This window comes from Oryctolagus cuniculus, chromosome 3 (genome assembly GCF_051225735.1).
Source record: "Oryctolagus cuniculus isolate XC-2025 breed Fujian yellow rabbit chromosome 3, ASM5122573v1, whole genome shotgun sequence".
In the NCBI taxonomy this organism is placed as follows: Eukaryota; Metazoa; Chordata; class Mammalia; order Lagomorpha; family Leporidae; genus Oryctolagus; species Oryctolagus cuniculus.
In genome coordinates this window covers 32,010,856-32,035,614 of record NC_142869.1, presented here as the reverse complement: position 1 = coordinate 32,035,614, position 24,759 = coordinate 32,010,856, and the positions used below count along the sequence as shown (strand labels likewise).

Genomic DNA, 24,759 nt, shown 5'->3' with positions numbered 1-24,759 from the left:
GGCAAAACAAATGAGGACAAAACCCCAAATAATTCTTAGTTTTCAAAATCCTCATTGAAAACGCTGTCTTAGGGATGGCATAGTATGACCTGACTGTTCCACCACGTGCTGACATGGTCGCTGCAAGCACTGGCACTTGGCATAGTCTGTCACCGACGCCTTAGCCTCTGATTTCTCCCGGAAGCTTGTCATGGAGTTGAAATGTGTTAGCAGGAGCCACTTCTGGAGACATCTGCAGTCAGGCATCTACCTGGGGTGCCATGGCTGCCAGCAGTTGCTTCTTGGGTTGCCTCCCTCATGGGCAGCAATGAAAAAGCCATCGACCCAGTTTAGAATTAAAATTCACTCCCTGCCTGTGCAATTGGAATTTATTTCCTTTGCTAAAGGCTTGAATCTCAGAGCAAAATGCCTCTAGCTGGGTTTGGGCGTGTGTGTGATGATCCTAATGGAGAAAAACTCCAGTGTATTTTCCTAAGAGCGTGTATGTACTTTGTGGTGTGCTCAGAGCCTGACATTATTAAGAGTGTGTTACCACAATGCAGTGTGGAATCTAAGGCAATTTGGATGTCCTTGGGCCCAGAATTAATATGTGCTTTGTATAGTCTTGTAATTTAGGAGGCAATTTTCCATAACACAGTGAGAGATGTTCCTTTATACATTTGAGATAATTTAGCTCAATGTTCATTTGGAAAAATTACTGTGCTAATAGCAGCTCTTCAGCCTGAGAACAACAGACCGTACTGGGAGAGGCTGCACAAAAGCTGGAGGAATTTCCCGCGGCCCCACAGCTGCCTGAGCCTGTGTGGCAGGATCTGAAATTGTGTATGAACTTTGTGGACTCTAGCTGATTTGCTTAAAACCAACAGCTCTTAATGGAGGAGCAGGAAATAGAGGTGGGGGAGTAATGAATTTTCCTATTGTCCAGGTAAGCTGGGGAGTCAGTGTACATAAATCAGCATTTCTGTATCTCAGCTATGGGAACAATTTGTCCTTCCTGCGAGAGTTCTCTGCCTCAGCTAGGAGAGAATAGAGGCAAATGAGGGAGAGTGAACTTCATCTTTCTCTTGGGTGTGTGTTGCCCTGGGCTTCCTGGGTACTGTGTACTAGGGCCTTAGTTATCCTGGGGGAAGAGTCCTCTTACAAAAATCATGTTAAATACTTTTTCCCAATCAGGAGCACAGCTTCTAATGATGCTGCCTTGGAGCAAGTCCCAGGGAAGACCCCCATGGACCCCAGTTCTTGCCTGAGTTAGAGTAAAGCCGTGGCTGCTATAGATGCTTCCCATGTGTTCAGCAGCATGGGCATGGGCGTCACCTCTTTGTTAAGGGAGCCTGACCTCTTTGGCAAAGTGTTCCATCCACGAGGAATACTTGAAAGAATCCCTGTCTTTTTAAGTTTCCATTCACCTGTGACTTGTAGTTGAAGTGAGACATCATCAACTCAACAGGTGTCTGGATCTGGGATGAGTGGTTCTTCTACAGAACCAAGGCGAATCTGGACACGGCTCAGGATTTCCTGAATTTTCTAAGCCATTTTGGGCAAGAAGCACCTTGGGATTTTCATTTTCAACACTGCCATCCAGAGTGATGGCGTTTATGTTCACTGGGCCTGATTAGGAAGCAGCCACTCCTCACTACAGGACCAACCACAGAATAACTGGAGGTGAAAACAACAAAGGAGAGTTCCAGGCTCGCTTTGTAGGCCAGCTTAGTCACCTGCAGCCATGCTCGGGACGGGACACTTCCAGACCAGGCTCTGGCCGGGGTACAGACTGGGCAAACAGAAACTAGCCACACCCTGGAAGAAGATGAAGTGGGTGTAAAGGTGAGATTTTATGAAGACGATTGCTCTGAGCAAGTTCCAAAGTTCCATTGTGTCTTTGAGGAGGAAGGCCCGCATTCCCTCCACAGCCTTTCTGTGTCGTTCCACTGTTGACCACCAAGATGTTGATGTCAGGGTCACTTGCTTCGTTTATACCAGTGGTTCTTAAACTTTCACAATGCATCAGGATCAGCCTGAGAGCATCTAAAAAATACAGATCGCCAGGCCTCATTCAGGAAGATTCTTCCTCCAGGATCTATGATGAGACTCTCATTTTTGTGTGGGGACTATCGCAGCATCTTGAGCCATCATCAAAGAGCAGAACAGGGGAAATATCCTTCCCTGAGGACGGCAAGAGCTGACAAAATGGAGTCTCTTTCCACCCCTCTGACAGCGTCTGTATGGGCCTACTTGATGTACCTGAACTTTGGCGTGATCCGGCTCCTCTGGTTTGCTCCACTAGGGACAAGTGAACCTGTCCTATGAATCACGTGAACCTGGGCTCTGCCCACACTGTGTATCTAGCTTGATCAGTGAAACATTAACCTGTCTCTTTTTATCACGGATCATGGCGGTGTCGTGTGAGGATGAAGTCCAATGACTCCTTGGAAAGAGAGGGCGTGAGCCGGGACCATGTTCCTGAGGGTGAGGTAGGAGAGGTGGGGGCGAATTTGTCTAGGTGTGTCAGGCAGGAAGGCCCAGGCTGTGCCTTTGGTAAATGTTTCACCAGCTGTGCCTTTTCTCATTTCTTTTCGTCTGTCTTGGGGAAAGTGCATTTCCATGGTGCTTTTCAAAGGGTCCATGTGGACGGCTGTTGTGCCCCATGGCCCTTTGGTGGAAGGGTGACCGGCCCAGGCGGGAGGCAGTGCAGAGATTTCCAATCACTTCCTAACTCCCAGAGGGTGGCATCTAATCACCAGTATCTACTCTTTGCTTCTCACTCTTTATCCCTTCACTGCTCCCAAAATAGCCTGCAGGAAGCACCAGTGCCCTTGCCTAGTGCTGCCTGGCCGGCACAGCCCCTCTGGTTTGCAGAGCCATAAGCGGTGGATGGGGCCAGGGCAAGAAGGCTGAGGAAGGGCGTTCGTTAGGAAGGCTTGCAAGTGTGAGCGCTGGAAGTCACCACGCGTGGATGCAGCCTGCAAGGCCCAGACCAGGACACCTGCACCTTTTTCCAAGTTGTATTTTTCAAGAGCATAGGGAGGGCTGATGCAAATAATGTAGAGTGATGAGTTGAGATAAACCAAGTCTATCTGTAAAATTAAGCTATATTTAAAAACCTGGTAGCTGACTTTCAACACAATAAATCTTGTCTGTGAAACATCCAGACATCGTGGATGTTCACCACTTCTTCAAAAACAAGAATGAAGTTAAGAGAAGAGGAAGTACTTTCTGCGTAGTTTATTGAGAGATCACTTTGTACATTAGGAACTGGTGCACTTTAGTTATGTGACGGACAACCATAAAAACCAGCGGTCTTGTCAACAACACCTCAGTTTTACATTATTACAGTTACTATATTTTGGAAAATGATGCAAACAAAAATATGGTTGTTATGCTGAAACAAAAGGCAATGATATCCAGAAAGTAGAAAGAACATATGTGTAAGTTAGCACATTAGCTATTACAAATAGGAGTGATCTAATAGCCCAAACCCAACATTTTCGTCAGTCCTGTGCTGAATGAGCAAAAATAAGGAAAGGTGACGAGAAGACATCTCCTGCACGGCCATGGTCACTACCCTTCACTGCCCGTGGTGAACGCCCAATCACTTCAAGGGGCTGCCCACACCACACTGAGAGACATTTGTCAATGTCACAGTTTATCTAAGAGGCTTCCCACTTCCCATGTGGAAACACATGGCAAAAGAACATCTTTTATATAGTAAATGAAAAAGTAAAATCCTTGTGTGTAAATTTTGAGCCTGAAAATGGCCAAGTTCACCGATGTTATACATTCTGTTCTGGATCGTGGGTTTTATTTCTCTACCCATTGGCCTGATGTTCCCCTGAGTTTGGTTAATGAGAGTCAGAAAGCAAACAAAAAGAGTGCAGAAAAAAGCAGCATAAAACAAAGCCAAAACCTTCTGTGATTGAGTCGCCAGTGTTTTTACCTCTCTACTACCCATGTGGTTGAACTCCTCTCCTTGTGCAGTTAAGGCACCGGTTCAAGGGAGGTGAGAGGTCTGACATGCCTCATAGAATATACAGACGCTGAGCACGTCTGTATGAAGAGTGGCCAGCAGGAAGGAAGCAAAGGGCTGAGCACTGAGCTGGAGAAGCTGCAGGCTTCTGGAAGCACGAGGCGGTACTATAAGGCACTCCTACAGGGAGGGGAACAAACGGGAAGGCTGGCATGGAGAAGGAGCCACAGGACCGCCGCGTCTGCCAGCTGGCTTATGAGCCACGAGGTCTGAATTGGGGCTGGCACTCCAAACTCGGAACTCAGGGCAAGGAAGATGGAAGTATGGGGCACGTGCTGGGGGTGGAATGAGGGGAGAGGGTGGCTGGCAGCTGTCCCACCAGTAGGAGGGGATCTCACTGAAGAGGCACCCGAGTCTCCTACCCTGGCAACAACTGACTTCACTCAGGAGCTCCCTAACAAGATGAGGAGGTTTGCAAGTGGCTTCTCTTCTCACCAGGAACCAAAGAAAACCTGCTGTTGTCTCATTTGCATTTAGTAAGGCCTTCCCTCCCTCACATCCGAGGCAAGCGCTCCATGTCAGGATCATCTGGAAGCTGTCTTAAATAAGACCCCTGACAACACGGGTATGCCCGACTAGAGGTGAACAACGACCCGGGTTTCACATCAGCTGTGCATCCACTAAAACACGGGAGTCAGTGGTTTTGAGTCCAATGAAATTAGAATTCTGTGCCAGTAAGACGCCTGCTGGGTGCTAGACTTTGCTGGCAAAACACTGTCCCACGTGATCAAAATCAACATCTGTCTGTTTTGATGAACCGAGCAGGGCTCATTTGCTCCTCGCTGGAGTCCGCTGAGAGCAGTGAGCTCTTTTCTACTCAGGCTCGGAAGCGAGGTGCAAGGTGCTGGCGCGAAGCTCCTGGTGCCTGGTACTAACGAGTGCAGTCCGGAGAAGAGGAGAATACGGCTTATGACTCGTGTTCTTGCAGTTTTACTCCAGGTTCCCTACCTTTTTGCTCCATTGCAGAATAAGGAGAAAAATGGGTTAGAAAACTCAAGAAACAGAAAAGGGGGAAAATTGCACACATCTCTGTTCACCGTGAGAAGCAAAAATAAATAAATAAATAAATAAAAATAACCGCTGCATTGAAGATAGGCAGTGTGCGAAGCAAAAGCTGAAGTTGATCCAGTAACAGATCAGTGGAGGGGTCACTAATTCTGCACAAATGTATGAGCAACCCCATCAGCTCTACCCTAAGGGAGGGGAAGGCAGTGTCTTTTTTGAACAGCGTCCCTTTGCAGGAAGTGGTGAGTGCATGAAGCATCGTCAGTTCCACCTGATAAATGATTAATTTATGGAGGGCCTGTTTTGGCCAGTGAGTAGGGAGGAAGGCCTCAGGTTTGGAAGTGAGGCCTCTTTGAGGTGTCGATATTCAGCATGTAGATGTAGCACTCAGAGAGAGAAACAGGGGCCCCTACATCCCAGGCCGTGCTGCGGCTCAGTCAGGCTGTACAGGGCAGCCCAAGTGATACGACCAGCCCAGTTCTCTCTGTGGCCGGAAGTCAGGACATGGTCCTGGTGCACATGTCTGAAGGACGGCGCCATGTTGGCAACCACACATCCTACGCACTAGCTGTACTGCCTCTGCGGTGGAGACCTGGCCTTGAGGAGCTGAAACATGACCGCCCTCTCAGCTCGTCTGGCTCCTGCCATGCCAGCCAGCACTCCGGCCATGAAAATGACCACGACACAGTCCCCTGGAGAAGACAATGACGCGAAGGCGGCCGGCAAGAGTGGACATGGTTTTTGTATAAAGAGGCTTTCAACTCTGGGCCCAGGCGGCCCTGGGGGAGGCGGGGAGCAGGGCCCCCATTCCAGTTGCCGTCTTTTTAAGTACTCTGTGGCCTTCCTGCAGCCGTGTGCAGTGAGGTCTATTTTAGGAACTGGCTTCTTTATTGCGGGGTTAGATGCCAACATTTCACCAGGGTTGGACCGTCTCACACATGAGTTTCTGGCACTGGGAGGAGGGATTTCCTCCAGTGACACTCCAGGGAACGGGCCTGTCAGTGAGAAGCAGCTCCCCCGGAGCCGGCGGCCAGCTCCAGGAGATTAATTGGCCATTTTCTCGGATGCTTTTTACGTGTGAGATATTTAATATGGGATAAAAAACGGAACACGAGGAAAAGCAGGTATTAGCTTGGTTTTAAGGAGGTGGTAATCCACAGCTCTGCTTTTGTTTCGACAGTCTCTAAGCAGGGGAACAATTACCTAACAGTGCACCAAGTAATTTGTTAGGCTTGCAAACAGTAAGGGCGTTCATGTGCTCCAAGGCATTCTGGGCTGAAAACAGCAATTCTGAGTTTTCATGGCAGGCCCAGCTCCTCAGCTGGCACAGCTCTGTCCTCTGATTTGGGGGGTGGTGGTGGCAAGGAATGTCTACGCAGGCCTGCGGCCGGCACCGACCAGGCCATCAGGGTTGTCCACAGAGGAGAGAAAACAGAAGCAGTTGGGACCCGGTTCCCATTCTGGGTAGCTGATGGTGATCTATTTTTTTCCCCTTTTGAAAATAAGCAGAAAGTGCTGTGGGAGGCAAGTTCTCCCTCGGAGTTCGGGGGGGGGGGGGCGCATTGCCCTGATTGAACAGGGCCCTCTCCCTGGGCACTGGCGGAAACAGAGGCGTTTTAGATCAGGGACCCGGGATCTCACCCTGGCCTCTCGGCAGCTCCAGCCCCGGATGTCTGCAAGCTGGGCCAGGAGCCTCTGTACACAGAGCAAACACGTCACAAGGGGAGGACGGCCGTGCACTTCAGGTCTCCAAGTGCAGTGTGCTGGGAATGGCCTTGCTGACAGTTGGAATCACAGATACATTAATTACAGCGAAGGCAAAAGTAAGCTACAGTGACAGGGAGCTGGGGGCGGAGGGAGAAGGCACTTCGCCATGGGAGCACATCTGTTTTATAATAAGCAGGTCTATAATTCTCTAGTGAAAGATCATGTTCTGCTATCTTCTCCGAGGCTGGAAAATATAAATACTGTATTTCACCAAGGGGAGGAGGAGAGGAGATGACCAAATTTGTTTGCCTGTTTGCCAAGTGTTTGAGATTTTCCATCCTTTTCCTTTTGTGTACAACTTTCTCTCTAACTAGAGGCAGGGCAAAGTCAACCTGTTTTTTCTAAGAGTAAAAGGCACCACGAGGCAGCTCGTGAAAACTCTTAACAAGTTTTCATGCCTTGGTTGTGACTACTGTAGACTCAGAAAAGAAATGCGCGTGTGGTGCTCAGCTACGAGGCGCAGCTGTGTGTTCTAGAGCCAAAAGAAGTGGCGCGGGCTGCGAGGTGGAACGCTAACGTCTAAAGCGCACACGTCAGGCTGAAACGTCGCCTCCTGGAGTATCACGGGCTGGGAGCTGGAGGGAGCAGGAGGTGGGGAAAGGAGCAGTGGGGCTGAACGTTCATGCACTTGGTGAGCCAGCAATTTCCCCGGCTCCGGACAGCGGTGGGACCGCTGACCCATGAAGGCATCTTCCCGCAAAGTCCACGGGGAATCGCTGCGTTACCAGCACATCTTCCTGTCTTGGAAAGGGTGAAGGCAGAAGGGCAGAGAGCCGTCAGGTGTCCAGTGCGGACCAACCTGCCATTTCGGTCACCGTGGCTGCTCTGCTGGCTCTCAAAAGGGCACTGCAGTGGGAGAAGTGCTATCCTACCAAGTAGCAAAGCAACTCATTAGATTCCTTATTCCAATTATGTTATATTAGAGCTTTTAGTTGTAAGGTGGAAAATAGATATGCATGTATTTACTTAAATAAGATTAGGTTTAATTCATTAATCATGACTGGAAGCTTGGTATTTCCTTTATAATAAAGCTGGTTATTTTAAGTTTCAGGTGACTCTGATTTTTTAATCAACTAAAACAATGTGAAGCAAGAGTGGCTACATTGACAAATGTCTCAATGAAAGTGCAGTGACGAACAGTGAGAAATAAAGCATTAGTAGCAGTCGGGTGGGAGTTGCCGGCACAGGACCTGCGAGAAGGAACTGAAGAGTGTCTCGGAATATATGCACTACATACCCTGTCTGCCAGTCACACACCAGTGGCTGTGACAATAATCCTAGGACATCGTAAATACCACCCCGATGCCCTTGGAAACTCTTCTTGAGAAAGCCATGATTACAACTCGCCAGGCACATCCTGGGGCAAGGGCCGCGATTCGTACCAGCAAATGGGCCAGCAACAGGCGGTCACTACTTGCAGGGGTCTCTTCTCTCTGAGGCAAAGAGCTTTCTGAGATTAACTTCAGATCAGAGCAGAACGGGCTCTCCTGCGGATGCTTCGTGCCGGCCGGGAGCTGGCACACTTGCCTTCTAGTCACTCTGCCCTGCCTAGGTGATGCCTACCTCCCCGAGAAAAGCTGAGGCGAGAGAGCCAAGGGACACTGGGCCCTGCAAAGGGCCCAGGGCACTTCTGTGTTTTGAAGATTTTCCTATGAAACACATGATGATGGGTGCCTGCCCCAGTCACCTCAGCCTCTGTGAGAGCTAAAAATAAATAACACAGAAATAACCTGGAGCACTGTTGTCCTGCAGGCAATGCTTCCACCTGTGTCTTGTGTCATAAAGTGGACTCGGCCAACTAAGAAAAAGTCTGCACTAGGAAGCCTTGCGTGGAAACCACGTTTTGCTTGGGGGCGAGCAGCTGAAATTCATGGCTAAATGTAATTCACAGACTGGTAGTTTCTTGAGCCCCAGAGGTTCTGGGAACCTTCAGACAATGATTTATACAGAACATACGCACAGGACGTACAGGTATGTGTATAGATAAATAAATAAATATATATCTAGCTATATCTAGCTGAGGATGAGACAGGCTTCTCTTCCAAAGGGGGCTAACTGGCTAGTTAGGAAGCCACCTGGGGCTGGTGGGTGGTTGCTGGGTGAATCCTGGCTGGGGGGCCGGCCTGAATCAGGTGTTCTGATAGGAGAGCTCAAACATGGCGCACGCCTCCTCCAGGCTCTCGTCCATGTTCAGCCGCCTCCAGAAAGACTTCTGCTTCTTCTGCAGCTCTCGGCGGACACACCTCGGGCAGGGGACAGACTTCTCTTTGCATTCGGAATGGAAAACGGCTCCACAGCTTTCACACCTGCAAAAGGCAACCATGGATGGGGTGAGTGAGACTGGACCAACAGGACACAGATGCGTGCAGTTCTGTGGCCTGTGGGGCAGCGGGGACACCATCTATTATTCTACGGTCTGGACGTTCCTGCACTTGGGAAGAGAAATGACTCACAGAAATGGGCTGTTTCCTTTTCCAAAATGCTCAAGGTTAAATTTTTCTTGAAAAACATGTTTTTTTTTTTTTTTTTTTCTTTTCCCCCTGATTAGAAGTAGACTGAGGAGAGAATTATGGCTTGTGACGAAGGGGAGCTGGCAGTCAACTAGTGGCTTTGTGATGACAGTGACAAGGGGCAGAGCACCAGAAGCCCCGCGCTGGTTTCCTCTCTACTAGGAGAGAAGTGTGGGTGGCAACTCTAGGGTGAAGTGAGGTGCAGGGAGGGCCACGTGCCTTGCCAGCCAACAACGCTCGCATGCCGGTGACCAGCCCAGCGTGACGTGCCTGCAAATGTGGCTTTCTACTCGTTAAGGACACATTTTCATTTTCTGAGTATTTCATTACACTGTCTGAGGTCTTACTCTTGTGAGGTTTTTTTAAACATCAGGAAAGCCCTCCCACCTCTGCAACACGAGTGTGAGAAGTCAGGCACGGAGAGTGGTGCAGAAAACGTTCCTCCTCTTCCCCAACCGCAGGACAGAGAGTATGATTTACGGAGGAGACATTCCCGGCGGATGACTCGCCTGTGGTTCGGCTGAGTGGAGCCCTGCTCGGGAGTCTGAAGAGCTTGTTTGCACTGCCCAGGTTTTGAGAATGAATAACCGACAGGCCCAGCTCTCGCTGCCCCAGTGAAAGCCCCGCTGATGTGGGCTGAGTCCTCAGCCTTCCACGCTTCAGTGACGCCAAGTGACTCTGGCTCATCCCAGCAGCCAAGGAATGGCGCCTGCAGAATCCTGTTCAGCCAGCAGCCTCTGGGGAGGGTCCAGCATTGGACTGGGTTCCGAGAGGGCTGCAAGGGCGGCCCTGAGGACCTGGCCTGCCGCTGATTTAGCCCTGCTACCACTCAAGAGTCACAGAGGCTGGCCAAAGGAGGATCTTCCTCTCCACCCTCGGCCGGTGGGGTGCGGGCAGAGACTTGGAAGGATGACCCTGGGGAGGGGCTGTCTGGTCCAGCTGAGAGCCCAGCACCCCGGGGCTTTGCTGCACCCAGCAACCCCTACCCCACGCAGCTTCCTGGGCCCAGTGCAATGTGCCACGGTCAGGAGAGCAGGCAGGGTGCTGCAGCTCGCTTCCTGGATGGCTGGCTGTTAGACTCACCTGTGCCCCCTCAGAAGTCATGTGTTGAAGGCCTGCCTCCATTGGGACTGCGTTTGGAAATGGGGTGTTTTAGAGGTAAGTAAGGTTAAATGAAGTCACAGGGTGACTCCCCATCGCCTAGGACTGGTGTCCTACAAGAAGCTCCTCTCTAGGCCTCTGAGGAAGGGTCGCGTGAGAAAAGAAAGAAACCTGCTGCCTTCCGGGCAGGAAGTCACCTCACCAGCCACCGAGCACATGGCACCTCGACCTGAGGTCTCCCGCCTCCAGACCTGGCAGGGACACGCTGGTGTTGTTCCAGCCTCCCGGTCTGCGGCATTTGGTGTGGCAGCCCTAGTAAGACAAGGCTGTCGAGCAAGTGCCTGGCTCTGAGCTTCAGTCCTGATCCAAGCAGGGATTGCCTGAGCAAGCACCTCACAGGGAGCTGCAAAGCTCAGACGGGCTCACGGATACAGCGTCTAGGCAAGGTGGGCACGGGCTAAGTGCCTCTCGATTCAGCTGGGTCTGCTCCTTCTGCTGTACCGCCCGGGCTGCCCTGCGGCCTGACCTCACCTGTGTCACTATGGAGACCCAAGGACATCTCAGTGAACCCTTTCCTGGCACTTGAGAAACTGGGACTGTAGGAGGGCCACTGACGGTCTCCGGGGGACGCAGGGAGTTGAAGACGGAGCCGTGGCTCTAACACAGGACTCCTGGCAGCCCAGACAAGCCTCCTTGTGTGTGCCATGCTGCTCAGCTGAAATCTGGTCATGGGAGCGAGCCCAGCGTGTTGGTACATGGAAGCACAGGGCTTCCAATCAGAATATCCTCGCCAAGTCACAGGTGTCTTTTTATTATCCTCACCATCGTCATTATTATTATTATTTATTTTTTTGGAAAGGCAGAGTGACAGAGGGAGAAACAGAGATAGTTTTCATCCCCTGGTTTCCTCTCAAAATGGCCACAATGGCCACAGCTGGATGTTCTGAAGCCAGGAGCTAGGAGCTTCTTGTAGGCTCTCCTGTGGGTACAGGGGCCCAAGTACTTAGACCATCTTGTACTGCTTTCCCAGGTGCATTAGCGGAGAGATGGATCAGAAGTGGAGCAGCTGGACTTGAACCGATGCCCATATGGGATGCCAGCACTGCAGACAGTGGCTTAACCCGCTATGCCACAGTGCCAGCCTCCTCACAGGTTTCTTTGTAGCTCAGGGATCTTGGACTACTACTTTCTTGGTGCTTTGGCACCAAGCAGCCACAAGCTGCTCACAATGATGCCTTTCCCAGTCGCTGGGTTGCTGTGAGGAAAAACTGAGCAAATATAAGTGGAAGGACCATGTAAATGGCAGGTGTGTCATCGCCTCCCTGACTGGCGCTGTCCTGGACATGGCAAGGTCAGTTCTGGCCTCTCCCTAGCCCCCACCCTCCTTCCAGCAGGAATGAAGGTCAGACCCGGGTCTCCCAATGCTTCTCCTTCCTAGTGGCAGTGGCTTTGTCCTACCTGGGTCACACCTCTATAACCTCCTGTCACTAAAGTGACACTAATGATAGCTTTATCAAATAAATTTCCTCCTTCTTGCCCCTTTGCCCTGCTGGGTTAGTCAGTGGTTTATACACCCGGGGATGTTGCCCCAGGGCAGTGATTGATAAGGAGAAAACTGGGTTCCTTCAGTGCCACTCCCTTATCTCTGCTGATACCAGGCTCCCAGTGAGTGAAGAGAGTGAGCCTTATCGGATATTTCTGGTGCAACAAACACCCATAGAGTAGTGCAGGGCCCAGTGCACCTGCTCCTTCTAGCCAAAGGTCAGTAACTGAAACAGAAAAAAAAAGTATGAGATAAAAAAAATTAATGATTTAAATATAGAACCAAGTCCTTTTTTCTAATAATTTGTAACCCAGCAGGCATCTTTTAAACTGTTGTACGGATGGATGGATTGATCAATGACCTTCCCCAATTCAGATACATCTATAGTTAACCCCTCCCCTTACCCTCAACTTTCTCTTTAAAGGACAAGAACAAAGGCAGGAAAAGGAAGGAAACAGAGAAACTGTTCATGGAACCTTGTAATAAAATTGTAACATAAAATTCATGGAACTTTGTAATAAAAATTTAACATGCAAGAAAAGCACAGCATTTGCATTAAAACGCATTATTTAGGTGTATTCTTCTTAAAGGATAGGACTTTGCTAAAAGAAATTTTTCAGTTAAAGATTAAAACAATTTTTAGTAACATACAATACTTCTCTATTTTTATGGGGTACAGAAGAACATTCCAACACATATACATATAGTAAACGAATCAAAGCAGATAGCTAGCCTTTCTGTTTCCTTGCGTTTGGTGTCTACCAGCCCTGCTCATGAAGTTCTATCTACAGCATATAACACTGTATTGTGAACTACAGTTGCTATACTGTGCTGTGGAACACCAGAACTTGTTACCCCTATCTGACTGTGTTGTGATACTTATTATCCAGCTTCCTTCCACTCCCACCCCCCACACTTCCCAGTCCTTAGAGTTACTATCCTAAGGTCAGATTGACTTTTTTTTTTTTTTTTAAGACTTATTTATTTATTTGAAAGACAGAGTTACAGAGAGGCAAGGCAGAGAGAGAGAGAAGTCTTCCATCCACTGGTTCACTCCTCACATGGCTGCACTGGTCAGAGCTGAGCCGATCTGAAGCCAGCAGCCAGGAGCTTCTTCCAGGTCTCCCATGCAGGTGCAGGGGCCCTAGCACTTCAGCATTCTCTACTGCTTTTCCCAGGCCATAGCAGAGAGCTGGATCAGAAGTGGAGCAACCGAGAATTGAACTGGTGCCCATATGGGATGCAGCCAGGACTTGAACTGGCACCCATATGGGATGCTGGGCACTGCAGGCAGGGGCTTAGCCCACTTTGCCACAGCGCCGGCCCCTTGACTATTTTTTTAAACTTTCAAATGAGAGAACACACATTATTTCTGTGTCTGGCTTGTCACTTAACATGATGATCTCCATCCACTGTGTTGTTTATGTATATATGTGTGTGTGGCAAAAATGTGAGATATATTATATATGTTTATACACACACACACACACACACACACACATATATATATATCACATTTTTGCCATTCACCCACAAATGGACACCTGGGTTGATTCTCTGTATTTATTTATTTGAAAGGCAGAGTTAGAGACAGAGAGCTATTCCATCTGTTGGTTCACTCCCCAAATGACCAAAACAACCAGGCTTGGCTAGGCCTAAGCCAGGAGCCAGAAGCATCTTCCAGATCTCCCATGTGGTTGGCAGGGGCCCAGGGACTTGGGCCATGCTCTTTTACTTTCCCAGCATATTAGTAGGGAGCTGGATGAGAAGTGGAGCAGCTGGGACTTGAACCCGTGCCCATGTGGGATGTCGGTGCTGCAGGTCACGGATTAAACCACAGTGCCACTGTGCCGACCTCAATTCCCTATCTTGGTTACTGTGAATAGTGCTGCAGTGAACATGGGGGTGCAGGTCCCTCTTTCATATGCTCATTTCATTTCCTTTGTACATACGTCTAGAAGTAACAGGTTGGGTCCTACAGAACTGCTTTTAGTTTTTTGAAGAACCTCCACACTGCTCTCCAGAATGGCTATACTAACCTGCATTCCCACCAACAGTGTGTAAGGATTCCCTTTTCCCACACACACGCCAGCATGTGTTAGCTTTTGTCTTTTTGATAACTGCCATTCTAATGGAAGTGAGATGATGTCTCACTGTGGTTGTGACTGCATTTCCTTGGTGGCTGGCGATATTGAACACTGTTCATGTTTTTGCTGGCCATGTGCATTTCTTTTCCCAAGAAATGTCTGTTCAGATCCCTTGACAATGCCTTAACTGGACTGTCTGTTGTTGTTGCTGATGAGTTTTCCACTGTAAGAAGATTCACTGGCTCCCAAGTATTTACTGACTTTCCTGACTCTGTCTGAAGTAAAATTTAACACACATAACTTTGCAGAAATGTATCTTTCATGTCAGGCAAATCTACCAGTGTAATCATCACTGCTGAAAATTGCAACAGGTGATGAAAGAGCTTTTAAAGATCCCTTTGGTGTTCCTGCATGATACATCAAAAGAAAGCCAGTGTCTTCATTTCGCAGTCAGCCAGTCCCAGCAATAAGCACTGCCGCTGGTTTTTGGCTGTTGCTGTACACCACAGAAGACAAGGACCATTCCTTCCGGCTTCCCAGGAGCACGGAGAATGTGAATGTAGGGAGAAATATCTGCTTATTGACCAAAGTCATCCAAGGGATTTTTCCAATATTTTCTTGAAACCATCCATGGCTTCCCTTAATCTAGGCATCTCACCGTCAGCACTATTAACATTTTACCATGGCGAGTTCTTTGATGTGAGGGGCTGTCCTGTGCACTGCGGGACGTTCGGCAGCATCTTTTACCTCGCTCCTCTGGATGCCTGAAGCAACTCCTCCCCTGCGTCCCCTTCCATCCTTGAGTTGTCACAATTAGCACCGTCCCCAGACACAGCCATGAGGGACCAGATCAGCCCTGTTGCGAACCACTGACCTAGCCTGCGTGGAAAGGCATCACAGGGGGAGTGCCCAGGGTACCTGAACAGTTGCGTTTGCAAGTATCAACTGCTGCTACTTATACTCTCACCAACCAGTAATGTCCAGCATAGTGTACTTAACTCAAATAACTTTCAAAAATATATATTTTAACACATCATTTGATTAAAACAGCTGCAACTCACTGGAATTAGCAATCCAGTGTTTTTTTTTTTTTTTTAAAGATTTTATTTATTTATTTGACAGGTAGAGTTACAGACAGTGAGAGAGACATAGAGAAAGGTCTTCCTTTTCCATTGGTTCACTCCCCAAATGGCCGCCATGGCCGGAACTATGCTGAAACGAAGCCAGGAGCCAGGTGCTTCCTCCTGGTCTCCCATGTGGGTGCAGGCGCCCAAGCACTTGGGCCATCCTCCACTGTCTTCCCGGGCCACAGCAGAGAGCTGGACTGGAAGAGGAGCAGCTGGGACTAGAACCCGGTGCCCATATGGGATGCTGGCGCCGCAGGTGGAGGATTAACCCAGTGAGCCATGGAGCCAGCCCCCTATCCAGTGATTTCTAAAGATAATTTCTAAAATGTGAATATCATTTTAGAAATCAATACCTATAATACAATTCTGTGCATTGTTAAAATTATTAAGAGCGTTACTGAGCAATCTGTCAACTCTGATTTTTCAGTTCTACCCAGAAGCCATCTTGGTGGTTGACTTTCAATTCAACTTTTTTTTTTTTTTTTTTTTTTTTTTGACAGGCAGAGTGGACAGTGAGAGAGAGAGAGAGACAGAGAGAAAGGTCTTCCTTTTGCTGTTGGTTCAACCTCCAATGGCCGCCGCGGCCGGCACGCTACGGCCAGCGCACCGCGCTGATCCAATGGCAGGAGCCAGGTGCTTCTCCTGGTCTCCCATGGAGTGCAGGGCCCAAGCACCTGGGCCATCCTCCACTGCACTCCCTGGCCACAGCAGAGAGCTGGCCTGGAAGAGGGGCAACCGGGACAGAATCCGGTGCCCTGACCGGGACTAGAACCCGGTGTGCCGGTGCCGGAAGGCGGAGGATTAGCCTAGTGAGCCGCGGCGCCGGCCTCAATTCAACTTTTTATAAATAAATAAATTACTATGATTACTACTGTTACTGAGGGGCAGAGAGCGAGAGCACGAGAGATCTCTCATCTGATAGCTCCCTCCCTAAATGTGTATAACAGCCAGGAGTGGGCCAAGAGGAAGATGGGAAACAGGAACTCAACCTAGATCTCCCGTTTGTGTGGCAGGGGTCCAAGTACTTGAGCCATCACTGTTGCCTCCCAGGGAGCTGGAGCCAGGAGTCAAACGCAGGCATTTCATTGTGGGATGCGTGTGTCCTAACCACTATGCCAAATGTGCCTCCCCACTCCTCGGTTGTGTTTATCTGCTCTTTGGCCAACACTCCCTGAGCTGTTCATCTGTAGTGTTTTCTGCTTTTTCATGCCCTATCCAGGGCATTTGACAAATCAAAGACAAAACTTTTTGCATTTGCTTCAAAAAATACATTGCTTTTATGCAACTGTGAAATTTCTATTCAGCAACTTCTGCAATGAAAAGGAGATGAGTGAAACATCCGGGAGATGTCTTACTGCAGAAGGAGAGCTTGACTGGCATGAGGAGCCCAGGCCCAGGTTGGTCTTGGCATCACAGTGGTCTTGGGTACGTTACTTTCTCTCTAAACCTCACTCTCCACAGAAGTAAAAGAGAAGGTTGGGTTAGGTGTGACTAGCTTTCCTCCTCACCCGCAGATTCTGTGTGTGGCTGAGGGGACGGAGCCACTCCGGGCTGTGCCCTCCTTTTTCAAGGTCTCTGGGACTGAGCTTGCGTGTTTTGCTTCCTCCTTGGAAAGTCTCAGGGTGACAAGTCAGGACTGAAGGAGATGAGCCTTAAGGTATACATGCCTGCTTTTAATTTTATTTATTTGCACTGGTTAATCAAGCTATGAAACAGCTTACATGAAGTCGTGTATATGAATAGCTGGGATTATCAGGAACTTGGCCAAAAAGAGCTGACTCTGCTACTACCTCATAAAATTTCAGTTAAACATTAAGGATTCCTTTTTAAGCCTTCTCCCAGGCCTCATCAGCACCCCCCTCCCCAGGAACAAAACAGAATTGTTAAATGCTGTGGGGTGTTTTGGGGGCGGGGAAGGGCTAGTAAGAGGCAGCAGCCATTGAGCACCCTATATGGAAACAGTTTGGTGTTTTAACCATTGAGACAGCTGCACTGGAGTGAACCGGCTGTATTTCAGCACTGGATGTGCCACAGGGTGTGGGCCTGGGAAGGAAAGACAGGAGTTCTGCTTCCACGGACCGGGCAACGCTTTTAATGTGTCTACTTGGGCAAATGGGGGCCTGTTTTGGGATGGAGTATGGGAACATCTTCACCTTTCTGGGGCAACACACATCTCACATCTCACTTTGCGGCTTGGTACATGTACCCTGAAATGAGACAATACATTTTATGGACAGTCTTCGACCTAAATATTAGCTTACTGACCCACGGCAAGTGAGGGGCAAGTTCCTAACCTAGAAATCCAACAGCCCATTGCCAAGAGATTGGACAGACATGATGTTCTCATTACAGGTATGGAAACCAAGAAAACAAACCTGCTGCAGGCTAGCAGAACTAAATGTGTGCAGGGAGAAAGGTTGGCTTCTCAAATATTATGGCAGAGAAGCAAGAATTCCTGGCTGCAGACAGTTTCCTGTTCTGGAATGCTGATGATGTGAGACCAATTAGAGACAGGCTCGATGGCTTTGTCTGCACCCTTCCAGATTCTAACTGCACACAGGGAGGTCACAGGAAGCTGCTAGAGGCCCCTGCCTCAAGCTGAGGTCACTGAAACGCTTCTGCTCTGTTCATGTGGAGTTCTCCTCCTGCCGTGTTTTTATTTTTGGCTCAGGCAATGGCCTCAGATATTTCACTTGGATTGAAATTCAGGCTTTAGTTTTGGCTGGATCTCTGACAAGCAAAAGGACAGGCCTGCAGAGAGGGCAGGGCTGGCTGATTTCCACTTTGCAGAGCCCGCAAGGAGTAGGGTGGGGTGCAGAAATAAGTGCACGTTATCAGGCATGCGAGTGCGGTTTTGTGAATGGCTACTATGTGAGGCGCCCTGAACGGCCACTAGCTATTACTGGTTTTTCCAAGAAACCAAGATGATTACTTAAATCTTTTAGCTAAGGGAGGTAGTTATTGGGGCCTGGTTATTTTAATGTTTTAGGATGGTGTTTTCTTCTGTTTTGTGTAAGTAAACAAACATAAGCAAACAATCTGTAATTTCGCTTACCTAGGAAATGAGCCAGTGCCATGCACAGTGTGTGTCTGCACCTGTGTATATGCGCTGTGCAGATACTTAGAGAGGAATGCTTTTCAGATCATGTTATAAACAGTCTAAGGTAAAATGAATAAAATGTAAGCAAATAGTTACGATCCAACAGATCTATGCTTTTGGGAGGAGTAGGAAGGTTAAAATAGAGAAAGGTTAATATACAATTTCAGGAAGAAACTGATGATGGCTGAGTGCTGACAGCTGGGGAGACAGTGTTCCGGTTTCACAGCCACTGCCTGGAGCACCACCTTCAGTCAAAGCTTGCTCCAGGTTAACCAAAAATCTGAACTCTCCAAATGCTTTCAACTTTGCTCAGCAGTGCAGACTCCCGGCGAAGCAGGCAGGATGGTAAGGAAGGCAGGAAAGGATCCAGAAATGTTGGATTACATACTGCTGATCCTTGCAGAACAAAAAATGGACTAGGTTTGGGCATTTGGCAATTCTTCATTGTGACTTTCCCTTTTTTGGTTGAAGGTATGGAGGTGGAATGGCTAAAAATGTATCCAAATGGTTTGATTTGAATTGTCTGAGACTGCAAAAATCCGCTCCTTTGTTTAAATGTCTGGCCAATTCAGGGGTGTGTGTAATAGTTTGTAGAGCTATTCTGATAGTTTTGAATGGTAAATACAGATTCAGTAAATTCAAAATTAGACATTTAAATTAGGTAATATTTGTATGGCCCTTTGCTCCTTTTTTACATAAATTAATTTTTAAAATATTCACACCAGCTCTCTAAGTATTATTTATTTTCTCATTTTGATTAAGTTAGTCATTAAGTAAATAAATAGACACAATGCAATGCCTAGCCATCTATCTGGTTCCAGGCTAGAAAGTGGCCAAACAACTTTGGACTTGATTCCAGGCTTCTGTCTTGAAATCTGGCCCTCTTTTCCGTTTACCAGCCACATGGTCCCTTCAGTTATTCAACACATACTTAAATACCTGCTAAGACCCAAATCTGGGAAGAACAATTGGCATGTCCGGCAATGATCTTTTTATCTACTCTTTAAGCCCCAGAGTTAATCAAGGAGGGTTTTTTCCCTGATTGAAGGCCACAAAGCATTTGGCTTTCACAGGTCTTGCACTTTTAGTTTGTAAACCAAGCTCAGCTAATACCTTTGACAAAAGCATTACTTAAAATCTTGGCTTTCAAACAGAATGTAAACAAGGGTTAATTAATTCATTTGTTAATTTTGCTACCCTACTGGGGACATTAACTCAACCAGCATCCTTTGTGCAAGTGCTTAATAAATGCTTCTGACTAGTTCTGTATCCATGACAGGACATTTCAGTCATGCTCTAGGTGTATGCAGAAAATCATAACAGATTTGACAAGAATGAAATCATTTTCTGGGGATAGGAAAAACTGATATTTCTGACACTTCTAAGTTTTCATTTTAAGATTCACCTAGCTGTAAATATAATCCTCAAGAAACAAATGCCTGTCCTTTCTTGGGATTACTTTAGGAAAATCTGTTTAGTGTTTGATAAAGTAAGGGAATGACAGGAGGCTTTAAACATTTTCTACTGTTTCTGTAGCCATAGAGAACTACAAATGAGAGCAATGGTTTTTGGTAAAAATTTCTAAATGGTTCAAAATGCCCAAGAGCTCAAAAGATGTTTAGAAATGTCTAGCTACATCTAAGGCAAAGGCAATTGAATATGAGGATATGATTAGGTTAATACAGATTAAAATAAATGATTTTGGTTTGTGTACACATGGGGCAGGTGTTTGGTGTTAAGGGTAAGCACTGCTTGGGACACCCACATCCCATGTTGGAGTGCCTAGGTTCGAATCCTGGCTCTGATTCCAGCTTCCTGCTAATGCACACTCGGAGAGGCAGCAGGTGATGGCTCAAGTGGTTGAGTTCCTGTTTCTCACATGGGAGCCTCAGATTGAGTGCCTGTCTCTGGGCTTTGCCCTGGCCTAGCCCTAGCTGTTGTGGGCATTTGCGGAATGAACCAAAGTTGGAGATTTATCTCTGCCTTTATTTCTGTCTCTCTGCCTTCCAAATAAAAGAAAGAAATAAATTTATATATACACCATGTTGTTTCACCGTGCTACCTTTTTACTGTAAAACTGAAAAATTTTTTTTTTTTTCGCTAAAACTGAAAAATTTAACAGTCAAATTCTTCAAGTAAGCCTTTTCAAGAGAAATAATAATTTATAGGAGGATATATATCTGACACACTTTTATTTAACATCACATTTCAGTTCCTCAAAGTACTAAGACACTTAGTAGAGCTAAAATTAAAGATGTCAAGCATGGGTGCCTTAGAAAAATGTAAAAAAGTCCAGAAAATCAGCCCTACACAATTTTATGAGCAGCAAGACTAGTTGTTTAAGAATTGCTATTGGTTGTTGATTATTGATGTAAATTTAGGAGGAGAAAGGCATTCAAACAAAAGACACAAAGCATTTTGTCATTCCTTCAGATTGTTGCCCTACTTGTCTCCTGCCATCAGACAGCTCTCCTAACAAGATGGGCTCATCATTTCCTAATACTTTGTTCTAGGCTAGTAGTACTCAGCAAAGGGCGCTCTCAAAAGAGAAGCCACTGGAGAAGCCAATGTGAGCCCTTAGCTTAGGCGAGAGCCAGGGACATCCGTGCTCCTAGCAATGCTTTTTCTCTGTCATTGTCTCTGGGCGGTGGCCTGAGCAGGCTCTCCACACCGCTCCGTGGGAAAAGCAGGCCCCAGAAACTTTTGGGTGGGGTTAGCCTGGGAGAAGACGGCTTCCATATTGCTCTGAAGTGCTCTCCAGTACTCAGGTCCCTCGCTTTCCGAGTATACCTGAAATACACTCCCAGGGAAGTGGAGGTAGGGGAAGGGCCTCCTTGCTTGCTGCTTTGGCGTTCACAGCACCTGCGCCCCTGCACGCCGCAACTGCTGCTGCTTTCCGGCGCTGCCCGAGAAGCCTGCTTGCTCTGCAGGCCACCTCGGCCCTGCCAGGCCCCACCTAGAGCTCCTTCCCCACTCTGGGGTCTTCTCTTCAGCTGGTCTCCGCACTCCAGCTTTTCATGATTTTCTTTCAAATCATTGTCACAAGCTGCCCTCCCCACCAGGTCTTTTCAATTTCCTTTCCATCTACCACATAGGAGTCCCTTTCTAGGAAATAAGTGTGTGCTAACTCCCTTCTTAAAGAATGGCTTTAAGACTCTTCATCCTTCCAGCTCCTGAAGACAAACTAGATCTTTTAGTGTGAATAAAATCAGTTCAAAGTCAGCGGCTTCTAATATTGTCCAAGCACACTTTGAACCAGCTACTGGTTCATTATTTCCAAGTGTCTCTCTTATGTTACTGAGTTTGTAAAATGACAATTCTCATATTTTTGTTTTTCACAGGAATTACTACATTCTGATGCAATCTTTGCATTTTTGTACCCAAAAGCTACAAAACTCACCCCATTAATTGGGGTGGTGAGAAGTTAAGTCTAGCTAGTTAAGGCTGGTGGAGTTTTTGCCCTTACGTTGGTTTGTGGGTTCCCCAAATTTCCGAGCTAGTGTTTGACAACAGGGTGTGCAGAGAAAGCGCCGCACTGGGCTTCAGCTGCTCTGCATGTGGTGCTGAAAGGGAAGTCTGGCTTCTGAGGGATGCCAGTCAAAAGCAGGTGACTGACAAGCTCCCCTGGCTCCACAAAGCTTCCACACTCTGGTATAATTCAGTCCAAATTCATTTGTGTTTTGTCTTTAAATATTTATTTAAAAGGCAGAGTTACAGAGACAGGGAGGGAGAGAGATTTTCAACTGCTGGTTCACTCCCCAAATGGCAGCAATGATCCCGGGCTGGGCCAAGTCGAAGCCAGGAGCCAGCAGCTTCATCTGGATCTCCCAGGTGGATGCAGAGGCCCAAGGACTTGGGCCATCCTCTGTGGTTTCCCAGGCACATTAGCAGGCAGCTGGATTGGAAGTGGAGCAACCAGGACTTGATCTGGTGCCCATATGGGATGCCAGCACTGCAGGCAGAGGCTTAACCCGTTACTCCACAATGCCAGCCCTCAAATGGTAACACCTGTACTGAGTGTGAGCATCTTTAGATGGCACCTTTATCTCTATGTAGAAGTTTTATTTTTTTTTTTCAGGATTTATTTATTTTATTTGCAAGGCAGAGCTACAGAGAGGACAAAACAGAGAGACAGAGATAGTTCTTCTATCTACTGGTTCACCCACTAAATGGCTGCAATAGCTGGAGCTGGGCTAGACCGAAGTCAAGACCCAGGATCGTCTTCTGGGTCTCCCACTTCCACTGCTTTCCCAGGTGCATTAGCAAGGAGTTTGCTCAGATGTGGAGGGGTTGGGAATTGAACCAGCATCCATATGGGATGCTGGCATCACAGGTGGTGGCTTAACTCGCTACATCATAGTGCCAGCCCCTATTTAAAAGTTTTAAAAAAATTGTTTGAGGGGCCAGCATTGTAGTGTATCAGGTAAAGCCGCTGCCTACTGGCATCCCATATGGATGCTGGTTCGAGTCCTGGCTGTTCCACTTCCGATGCTGCTCTCTGCTATGGCCTGGGAAAGCAGTGGAAGATGGCCCAAGTCCTTGGGCCCCTGCACTGGCGTGGGAGACTTGAAAGAAGCTCCTGGCTCCGGGCTTCGGATCAGCGCAGCTCCAGCCGTTGCAGCCATCTGGGGAGTAAACCAGTGGATGGAAGACCTCTCTCTCTATCTCTCTGCCTCTGCCTCTCTGTGACTCTGCCTTCAAATAAATAAATAAGTAAAATCTTAAAAAAATTACTATAGAGGCAGAGAGACAGAGATAGATATACACAGAGAGAAATAGGCAGGGAGAGAAAGAGTTCTACTGTGCAGCTTCCCTTCTCAGTTGCCTGCACAGCTGGGACTGGGTGGGGCTGAAGCCAGGAACCAGGAACTCAGTCCAGGCTCCCATGTGGAAGGCAGGAACCCAATTACTTGAACCACCACTTGCTGCCTTCCAGGGTGCACTGTAGCAGGAAACTGGTCAGGAGCATCAAATCCAGGTACTCCAATATGAAATGTGAGTGTCTTAACCAGCATCTTAATGTTAGGTGAAATGCTTGCCCCTTTATCTCTATTTTAAGTGCACTGAAAGCAACAGGAACAGAACAGATAATTATCAATGGCAGTTGCAGACAGCATGTGCAGGTGTTTCCTGATGCAGCATTGTTGAGTGGTTTAATATTCAGAATACTGAAAGGCTTAATAAAGATATAATAATATGTACTAGATGTTGAAATTAAAACACATTATAGTTTTTCAGAGGCAACTTTAGAGACATAACTGTTTTCCCATAATTACCTGTACAGAAAAAGTCTCAAGATATCTTGAACATAAACTGACACGACCAAGATACTATTGTACCTTTTGTAATTCTAAAACGTAAAGCAGTTCATTTCAGAACATACTGCTCACTCTGAAATGTCAACATTTTTGTATGGAAAGGTAAATACTCCTTCTCTTCCCTATTGTGTATTCGGGTTACTTATTTACAGTCTGACGGGGAAGGAAAAAGTACTTGCTAAAAAGTGACCTAAAAGATACTTTGAAAATTAAATTAAATATAATTTGGCAAAATTCAAATTTTTGGCATCATCTCTTTCCTCAGATTACAGTCTCTATTGGCCCAGGGAAACACATCTGTCATTAACATATAACAGAGTGTAGCCATCACTCAGTGCAGCGACATATCTTGGCAATAACTACTTAGAGAACAATTTCACTGGATCAGTTTAAGAACTGTTTAAAATGCGTTTATAGCTACAGTTTTGCAAAAATTAAAATACAGTAATGCGTCACTCATCATGAATTATTTATTGAGCAATTAGTATGTGCTGTTCTAGATGGAGTAGTGAGCAAAACAGAAAATGTCTATTTGCTCGCAGAACATTCATTATTTCATAACAGTGGATGAACTGCCGCCTAAATTTGTACCTTAATTCTGTTGGGTAAATAGCATCAAAATCAGTCTACTTCGCTAAAAATATCATGGCAAACTATCAAACAGACAATCACAAAATGCTAAGCAATGAAGCTGTAGCAAAGCTCTAACCTCTTCTGTCAATAAGAGTTTAGAACACCACCATATGCCTAGTAGGTCCAAAGTGTTCATGGCTTGTCAAAGGTCCACGGCAAATTAGTGGCTAGACTTCTTTATTCTTAAGCTAGTCCTCATTGGATGAACTAACCTACCTATAAATATTAAATGAATCTTAATGACTTTAAAGATTTCTTCTTGTAGAAGGTAGTTATCAATAATGGTTTAGTCCTAGCTGCTCTGCTTCAACTCAACTTCCTGCTAATGTGCTTGGGAAGGTGGCAGAAGTTGGCCCAAGTACTTGGTCCTTGCCACCCATGTGGGAGGATGGAGTTCCTGGCCTTTGGCTTTGGCCTGGCCCAGACCAAAGGCTGTTGTTGACATCTAGGGAGGGAACCAAATGGCCTCTTTCTCTGCCTTCCAATAAATAAATCTTTTTTAAAAACACTTATTTATTTATTTATTTGAAAGAATTACAGAGAG

The 24,759-nt window shown here is 47.1% G+C and overlaps 1 protein-coding gene and 1 long non-coding RNA gene across 7 annotated transcripts in view; one reads left to right on the top strand and one right to left on the bottom strand.

The window, feature by feature from the left end:
- Positions 1-22,977, top strand: part of LOC149127301 (uncharacterized) — a 29,001-nt gene extending 6,024 nt beyond the window's left edge. Inside the window, exons 2-4 of one of the 3 annotated variants that reach the window (XR_016231922.1) lie at positions 1,174-8,767; positions 9,024-10,464; positions 11,438-12,599. This is a non-coding gene — a long non-coding RNA (uncharacterized LOC149127301). Of the gene's footprint in view, positions 1-1,173; positions 8,768-9,023 lie in introns of all 3 variants that reach the window. The other 2 variants (XR_016231921.1, XR_016231920.1) reach the window with 2 other exon arrangements.
- PLEKHM3 (pleckstrin homology domain containing M3) overlaps positions 3,208-24,759 on the bottom strand; it is a 227,080-nt gene continuing 205,528 nt past the window's right edge. For all 4 annotated transcript variants that reach the window (XM_070070290.2, XM_070070289.2, XM_070070291.2 and 1 more), the window contains one exon: positions 3,208-9,102. In XM_070070290.2, the coding sequence (XP_069926391.1) occupies positions 8,925-9,102 (178 nt within the window). In that variant the 3' untranslated portion in view covers positions 3,208-8,924. The remainder of the gene's footprint in view (positions 9,103-24,759) is intronic.